The sequence below is a fragment of the Nicotiana tomentosiformis genome, chromosome 6 (genome assembly GCF_000390325.3).
Source record: "Nicotiana tomentosiformis chromosome 6, ASM39032v3, whole genome shotgun sequence".
Lineage (NCBI taxonomy): Eukaryota > Viridiplantae > Streptophyta > Magnoliopsida > Solanales > Solanaceae > Nicotiana > Nicotiana tomentosiformis.
The window spans coordinates 12,762,757-12,771,517 of NC_090817.1; the positions used below are offsets into that span (position 1 = coordinate 12,762,757).

At 38.4% G+C, this 8,761-nt stretch overlaps 2 protein-coding genes across 2 annotated transcripts; both read right to left on the minus strand.

Moving 5' to 3' along the window:
- Positions 1–350: 350 nt before the first annotated feature.
- LOC104115419 (ethylene-responsive transcription factor ERF017) lies at positions 351–1,377 on the minus strand. Its single transcript, XM_009626047.4, has one exon. The coding sequence runs from the start codon at positions 1,264–1,266 to the stop codon at positions 604–606; it is 663 nt and encodes a 220-aa protein (XP_009624342.1). The 5' UTR covers positions 1,267–1,377; the 3' UTR covers positions 351–603.
- A 6,547-nt stretch (positions 1,378–7,924) lies between these two features.
- LOC138893583 (uncharacterized) lies at positions 7,925–8,500 on the minus strand. Its single transcript, XM_070178217.1, has one exon. It carries the CDS (start codon positions 8,498–8,500, stop codon positions 7,925–7,927), a length of 576 nt encoding a protein of 191 aa, XP_070034318.1.
- Between the last annotated feature and the right edge of the window lie 261 nt (positions 8,501–8,761).

The window sequence follows — 8,761 nt, forward strand, 5'->3', positions numbered from 1 at the left end:
TTAGAATATTAGACAAGTAAAAGTGAACGGGGGGAGTACTCCCTTCGTCTTATATTATATGTCATGATTCTCTTGTACACGCCCTTTAACAAAAAATAATTAGGATGAGATTTTGACTACTTTACCCTTATTCACGTCTTAATATTTAATCTTTCTTCATTAGTATTTGAATAAAGTTATTCATAATTGGAGTGTTTGTAGTATTTAAGAATAATTATTTCTAAGGGTAAAAAAGAAAAAAAGACAATCAATTTTGTCTTTGAACTTCTAAACTCTAAAGTGACAAATAATCTGAAACAACTATTTTTAGTAACCACGACTGATAATATGAGACGGGGGAATTAAGAGAATTACGTGTAAAATAACTTTCCATTTCCTAGAATAATAACCCATGAAACTTATATGGAACAAAACTTGTGCAGCCAGATGAAATTTAACAAAAGTATATCCTCCTAAGTATAGAATCACACATATTTTTGTAGCAATTCTAGCAGCCAAAAAATGTCCAAAATTGTCTACAAGTCAACAACTAGAGGTCTAATTATTCCCTTTTCCTACCATAATATTAACCATTTCTTTTAAGTCCCATAAAAAATTGAATCTTCAAAAGTTCCAAAGAAAAGAAGATCCTTGTAAATGGAACTCATCATAATTCATATAATTCTCCTCAGCAGTATTGTCCAAATTAGGCAATGGTGGTACATAATATTCACCAGATAAATCATCAAAACCTGGAAAAATTCCAAAATCGGACATGTCATTAGTTGTCCCCATTGAAGAAAACATGTCCACAAATCCATTATCCAGGGTCATTTCCGTCTTTTCACTTTCCAACCCAACTAATCCGTTGGAAACGGAAACCGACGGACTCTCCGCACAAAACATTTCCGAGGATGACGACGAAGGATCCGAATTCTCTCTCGGGTTAGCCCAATTACTAACCCGAGGATCCGAATCCGAATTCGCAAACTGAGCCGCTGCTACTTGAATTTCCGACGGCGTCATGGACCTACCGTTAACTATTTCCGGTGGATTTTCAGGAAAATTGAAATTTGCAGTTTTACCCCTCAAACAAAAAAGTGCTGCATCAAAGGCCCTTGCAGCTTTTTCTGGTGTGTCATAAGAACCCAACCAAATTCTTTCCCTGCTGTTTGGTAGTCTAACTTCTGAAACCCATTTCCCCCATTTCCTCTTACGTACTCCTCTATACTTTGAAGATGAAGATGGTGAATTTTCACAAGTATCTTTTCCGTTGGGTTTCACCATTGTTGTTAAATTCTTTAAAAAAAACCAAGAATGTTGTGATTTTTGTTATTTTTTTATTGAAGAATATTTGGTTTTGTGTCTTCGTTTGGTTTTTTTGACAAGAATTTGGAATTGGCGGCTATATATATAAATATGTTTTGAGAGTGAAAGAGTGAGGACTGTGAGTCAACAGGCCGTGTTTTGGACTACGCGTTGGTTGGGTATTTTAGAAGAAGAGGACCACGTGTGATTTTAAAACCTCGTGGATATATTTTGTTATGTCGTGGAAGCTGGGTATAAGATCAGTTATGTTATTTTTGGGTGCCACCTAGTTTGGACATTGTTTGACATGTCAGCATATTTTTGCTCTTTTTGTGGGACCATTTTGACCCCTGTCTGTTCCTCCTGCTTGTCAACTTGTACTAGCTAGTAAAAAGGTTTGAGTTTATCCTTCGCAAGATATCTCACATTCGAGTGGAGGCGGATCTACTTTTTGGGTAGGGTCATCGTTGGCCCTCCATAATTTCGAAAGAAATATACTTATATGCGTGTATATATATATATTTTAAATAACAAATAGTATATATTTTGATTGACACTGTAAATTTTAAATCTTAGATAGCTTCATTGATCAATATGGGAGACATAACTTGACTTTTAGGGTGATGTCTAGGTTCGATTATAATTCTAGTATTTGTTCAAATTTTTATTCGATAATGATACCCCCACTACTTTTAATCTTAGGCCCGTCTCTTATTATTTGAGCATTGGCTATGAAATCGTCTTTGTTAGAGAGCGCTTTATTCCTCAATGTGAGACTTTTCGACGCGAATTCAAATTTAATCGGGCCAAATACAACTACCTAATACCCAACGGAGACCAAATAAAAAAGTTTTGTCTTTATTTTGCTTCTTTATTAATGGCGTTTGTCTTTTCAGCTTGTTAAACTTGATTTTTTGTTTGAATTCTGTCATGATATTATAATTAATGTATCTTGGTTTTGTTTACGAGAGCTTGAGAGAGTTAGAGAGTGATTTAAGGTAGAGAGAACAAGATAAGGTGATGGATCCATCGATAACGGAGTTAATCATTCAGTGACGGACATAGTTTTTCGATAAAACTTAAGTTTATATATATATATATATATATATATATATATATATACCCGTAAAATGGTACAATTCAATTTATACGTGGTTTATACACGAGTGAATCGATTTGATCCTAAAAATATAAATAAATTAAACAAGATTATAAGACTTAGCGCTGAAATCGAGATAAAATAGTAAAAATCCTAGTTCCGGGAGCAGAGCTTCCGGAGGCAATACTAACAATATTAATAAGCAAGACGATAAAATATTATTGAGCTTTGAAAAGAGTATAGTATGTGCTTGTCAGAAAATCCGTATCCTTACAATGATTGTTGAGTTCACTATTTATAATTGCACCTAAGAAACAAGGCCGTAGGATCAAATCCCTCTTTAATAGCAATTATGAGAGCCATTGGAGAATGTGTAACGGTAGGCAGTGAATGCCATATTATCTGTAACAGACTATGTACTTAATGCTATAGAATATTCTCTATTAAATGCTACCGGGTGATACGCATTTTATTCCGCCTTTATGAACACCATTCCCTTCGAGAACAAACGAAATCATTACCTTCGGACTTGATGCCATTTGTCTCACTTTTCATCTGCGTTCGATTCCACGTGTCGCTTTATTATGCGAGCATTAAATATTAACATATTTTACCATATACAGATAGTCCCCCTACTTTCCGATGGCTTAACCTTATGTAATCGAGAAGTTGTCAAAGATACCTTTCTAGGCGGGAGATTCTCTGACCCCCTCTGAAAAATTTATGACGGTTGATTAAATGTACGTCTCTCTACATTTAATGTCCCAAACACGCGTCATCCCATGATTCAACAACACTTTTGCCGTTTATCTAGGTAATTATGGTCACGATTTTAGTCGCTTATTCCTTTACTTATACGCATCAACCTTCTCCTTTTACACTTTATAATTTTTCAAATTCTCTCAAACTCTCTTTACTCAACTCATACGTGTTTTCCACTAATAACAATGGCCTCATCTTCCAGAAACTCCACTGCTTCAAAGAACAAAGAAAGTGCTGATGATGCTCCTCCTCCCATGGTGAGCACCATAATCCCAGAAAGCTTATTACAACTAAGGACTTCGAAGAGAAGTACCCTTCTGCTAACCCCCGAACATGGGTCGTTGGCATATATCCTTCTTCCATCTGTCCTTCTAGCATCCCTGTTGTGAAGCAAGATTGTGGTTCTCAAGATTTAAGCATCATCGCTCCTGACCTGGCAGAGCGGGTAACCTTCTACAAGAAGGGTTTTACTTATTAATATTACGTATGTTTATACGTATCCCTTTACTTTAGGCCCGTTCTCATTGAGCGGGGGGCTTGACTCTGTTATTCTGGAGTTTTGCCTTCGTTACCAAGTCTTCTTGGCACATGTGAGCCCTTCTGCGTGGCAAATTATTGCTTGTCGTAGGCGCCTATGCTAGGAGACGGGAGAAGAGCCATTCCTAGCTCGACTGTTGAACCTTTATTCCCCCAAGATTTTCCGTGGGGGAAAGATAAATTTCAGCAATCATGGCCATTATGCTTTGCTAACCAGCATGGATGATGACAACGACCGTGGTTGGATGTAGCGGTTCGTTGCAGTTGCCACCAGAGACATCATTTCGGCCACGACTCCATCCTTTCCTGAATTATGGAACCATACTCGTAAGTTCATCGTTTGTCTTTTCTTCTAGTTAAAGATTGTCCCATGTTGTTATTAATCCTTCTTCTTTCATTATTTCAGCAACTCGGTGGACACCACCTAAGGTTGAGGGCTTGGACCGGTGGGTCTAGAAGATTTTGGATGTCACTACGCCTGAGACCCGCAAGTGGAAAGAACTGGTCCTTAAATATGGGTGGAAGGCCAAAAATCATGGTAAGTTAAACTTATCTTGTTTTTACTTCTCGCGCGTGTTTGGTATGAAAAATATTTTCCTCGAAAATGAGTGGTTTTGTTACTTATTTTTCCTTGTTTAGTTGGTGAGTGAAAACAATTTTCGGAAAAATATTTTCTAGTGTTTGGTTAGAGATTATAAAATATTTTTAGGAAAATAATTTTTATACTACTCTCCTCAATCCACCTTCCCCAAAATCCCCATGTTTTATGTATTTCCCATCCCCCCCCCCCCCTCCCCCGAACTCTATTTTCTTCAAGAATTTAATTATTCTTTTCAAAATTCACACAAACCCAAAGGAACTAATGTGCTACTTTACCTTTTCACGCTAATAACATTGAAATTTGAGCTCGATAACTAAAAAAATACTTTGTTTTGTTGAAAAAGAAAGTATCTTTTCTACAACATGAAAAGAAATTACTCATTTTGTTGAAATGAAAGAAAATACTTTTTCTATTTGTTAGAAAAAAAAATTCTATTTCAAGAAAAGAAGATACTTAGTTTGTTGAAATGAATAAAAATACATTTTCTACACCATGAAAAGAAAGTACTTATTTTGTTGAAATAAAAAAAATATTTTTTTTACATCATGAAAAGAAAGTACTCATTTTGTTGTAATTTTTTTTTCTATTTCACGAAAAGAAAATACTTAGTTTATTGAAATAAAAGAAAATAATTTTTTTAAATCATGAAAAGAAAGTACTCATTTTGTTGAAATGAAAGAAAATACTTGTACTACATCATAAAAAGAATATACTCATTTTGTTAAAATAAAATAAAAAGTACTCTAATCTATAATAGAAAAGAATGTACTCTTACTAATAATTAAATTTAGGGTGGGTGGTGGGTGAGGTTAGAGTATGTGGGGGCGGATGAGAGTGGGTGGGGTTGTGGTGGGGAGGTATGGGTGGGGTAGGTGGGTAGGGGTGATTTGGGGTTGGGTTGGGTTGGGTTGGGATATGGAATAAGGTGGAGAAGGTTGAAAAAGAGTTTTGGAAAATATTTTCCCTTATTTTGATAGGGAAGACATTTTTCTCCAATTGGAGGAAAATAAGTTCATGAGAAAAATATTTTTTAAAACATTTAAGCCAACCAAACATGAAAAAATTAGAAAATATTTTCCTTCATACCAAACACATCCATCCTATAGTAAAATTGGTTAATATTTCTTCCATGTTGCATTCAGCTCTTCCGTAGGGCTCTGCCACCGTCCCCGAGGAGGACATTTTGGCTGATCCAGCGAGGTTGCTGCAGAAGCCTTTTACCCGAACAGGTGTCATCAGGCCTATTTTCCGATGTAAGTGCTTCTTCTTGGAGTCCCCAGCTAGAGAACAAGCAACAAAAAGGCGACGTTCCTCCACAGATGAGGGCAAAAATGAAAAGGCGAGGAGCACCGTGCCCGAACTATTTGTGGACGCTATGGTGATGAGCGCCGCACCTGAGCCAACCATAGATACTGTGATGATCGATGATAATGGGGCTTCTCAACATAGAAGGCGGCGACCTCCATTAGCTCAATAGAATGCTCCATCCGTTGAGCTAGTTATGCCAACCGAGGACGATGCCCTGGTGCTCCGGGGAATATGATGTGGTGGAAGATGCCAACTATCGCTTCCGAGTCCTAGCCATTGTTCCTGGTACCGTAAGGCTGGGTACCGAGTCTCTCCCATCTTCGGTTGATGAGCAACCAACATCTAGCACTGCTTTGGCCGCAACTGTTTCTCAACCTACAACGCTATAAGCTTCATCTCCTTTTTCGCCAACTTTGCCTTCGCCAACAGCAACTGCTACATCATCTCCACCAGTCATAGTCACTCGAGAGGAGGATGTCCCTCTTCCCCGGTCCTAGTTCATGGAAATTTGGGGCATAATTATTCGACCCCTTCCGAAGATCCGAGGAGGAGGAGTGTTGCCCTCTTGGTTTCTACCAGATACCATATGTTGTTCCGGACGATGGAACTTGCTAATTATATGAAGCCTCTGGCTTTAGAAGGAATAAGAATAAAATGCAATCTCTTTCGGGAGAATGTTTGTTGAACAATTCCATTCACGACGCAATGGCGGTACAATTTTTTTTCCTTTATTGTTTCTTCTATTTTTATTATGGCAGGGTTTTTAGTTTGTATTTCTGTTTTGCAGGCTAACTTCCTTGCTTCTGAGGGTCTTCATAGGTTGATCCTTGACAAGGAAAAACTCACCTCCGTGCGGGATCAATTGTTGGCCGAGCGGGATCAAATTGTTGCTCGCCTCCTGGTACTAGAAGCACAAGTTGCTGAGGCCGCTAAGTTGGAGGCTTAATTGTAGCAAAGCGAGCAAGGGGTAGTGACCCTAGGCTAAGAGGCTACCCTATTAAGGGTACAATTTGATGAAGCTAAGGCAAAGTGGGTCGAGGTTCATAATGTCGTTCTTGCTGCATACGATCGCGAGGCTGCCTGTACTGAAAGATTGAATAATTTGGAGGCGGTCTTGAACTCCAAAGTTGAAGAAGTTGATGTTGCCAAGGAGAAGTATGCATGGTTGGAAGAGAGGCATAATAGAGTCATGGAACATAATAAAATTTTTAACTTCATTGTCCGTGACCTTAATATCAGCCTCCAAACTGCTAGATCTGACCGGGATAACCTTTCGACCAAGGTTGACTTTCTTAAGGAAGAACTTCAGTGCCGAGCGCCTTCCCTCATTGTTGAGAAAACATATTCTATGTATAGAATGAGGAGAAAACCCTTGGAAGAGGCCAAAGCGGACGTCATTGACTTTGATGTCGAAATCGCTAAGGCCCGTGAACTATAGTCAACTGCCCGAAAGGGTCTTCTGGTCGCACCTGATGCTACCAACTCTTCTAGTTCCAATTTCAAGTTCTCTAGAACTCAAGAAGAACCAGAAGGGGATGATGGTGAAGGCCAAGATATTGAGCCGACGACGGACTCGCCTACTTCTCTTGGGGGTGCAAATGTTTCCCTTTCTCCGGATTACGGGGATGCAATGGCTTAGCTTTTTTATTTTTATTTTCATATTTTTGTACTTGTGCTACTTGGCACGTTTGTTGTATATAAAAGTATTTTTTTCGTTTAAGTATTGCGCAAGTTTTTATCTTTGCGTCGAATTACGCAAGGCTTCTGGTGTGTTTTTCCCCGATAGCATTTGTATTCTAGGCATAAGTTCTTCCGGAATCAACCCTTTACCGTGAGGATTTCATAAGACAGGGCCCTCTTATATTTACAGTGCTTTTGAAGAGAATGTCTCATGTTCATTATGACATTAGAATTTGAAGTACTTGTTTAACTTTCAAAAGATAAAATTAATTCATCTATAGGACAAGAAACAAGATAAAAATAAAAGGACTTTACTTTATTCCTTCCATTTTCAAAAGTACATAAGCATATATTTTCCTAAAACGAAATTTCCATTACTTGTATTACTTATTTCTATGGGGATAGACGTGTCGTCCCCGACCCTGATGATATAACTTTGTTTCTGGATTTCGTAGTCCCGGTCGATGTGGCAGTCATTCTTGTCGTATTCTCATATCATTCCTCCCAGTGTTCCAATGCGAAGAATGTGAATTTTAACACTGAAAGTCTTGCTCATTTGAAGATTCCACTAGTGAATGGTTAGATAATCTTTAGTTCGATAACAAGCTTTATTGCCCCTCATGAACTTTTGCTATCGAGCTTAAGATTATCTAATAATCCCCAGTGGCTTGCACTCGTGAACGGTAGGGGTCTTCCCATGTCGGACCCAACTTCCCTGCGTTGAGTTTCCGGGTGTTCTGAGTTACTTTTCTTAAAATCAAGTCTCCTACTTTGAAATAACGGAGGCTGGCTCTTGGATTGTAATATCTTTCCATTATGTATTTTAGGGATGCCTTCCTTATATGCGCCATATCCCTACGTTCGTCGAGCAACTCCAATTTGACCAACATTGCTTCATTGTTTGTTTCTTCATCTGCCTGAAAATATCTCAAGGTAGGTTCCCGCACTTCCACTGGGGTCAAGGATTCTGGTCCATATACAAGAGAGAAATGAGTCTCCCCCATGCTTGATTTGGCCGTTGTCCGATAAGCCCATAGTACTCCTGGTAGCTCTTCATGCCATTTGCCTTTGGCTGCTTCCAATCTCTTTTTATGATTTTGAATAATCACCTTGTTTGTTGATTCTGCTTGACCGTTTGCGCTCGGATGATAAGGTGACGATGTGATCCTTTTGATTTTTAAATCTTCAAGAAATGTTGTGACCTTTACGCCTATAAATTGTGACATGTTATCGTAGGATCTCTTTCAGTATCCCTAATCTGCAAATTATATTTTTCCATAAGAAATCTACCAGTTAGCGTTCGCCGATCTTCTAGTAAGGTCCTACTTCAACCCACTTAGAAAAATAGTAAGTTAAAATCAAAAGAAATCTTACCTTATCTGGGGCCAGTGGAAACGGACTGCCTATATCCATCCCCCACTTCATGAATGGCCATGGCGACAAAATCGAATGTAATAGCTCTGTCGGTTGATGTACCAATGGTGTGT

What these genes read in the sequence shown, in the direction of transcription:
- LOC104115419 (XM_009626047.4), bottom strand. Translation starts at nt 1,266, where the DNA reads ATGGTGAAACCCAACGGAAAAGATACTTGTGAAAATTCACCATCTTCA.
- LOC138893583 (XM_070178217.1), bottom strand. Translation starts at nt 8,500, where the DNA reads ATGTCACAATTTATAGGCGTAAAGGTCACAACATTTCTTGAAGATTTA.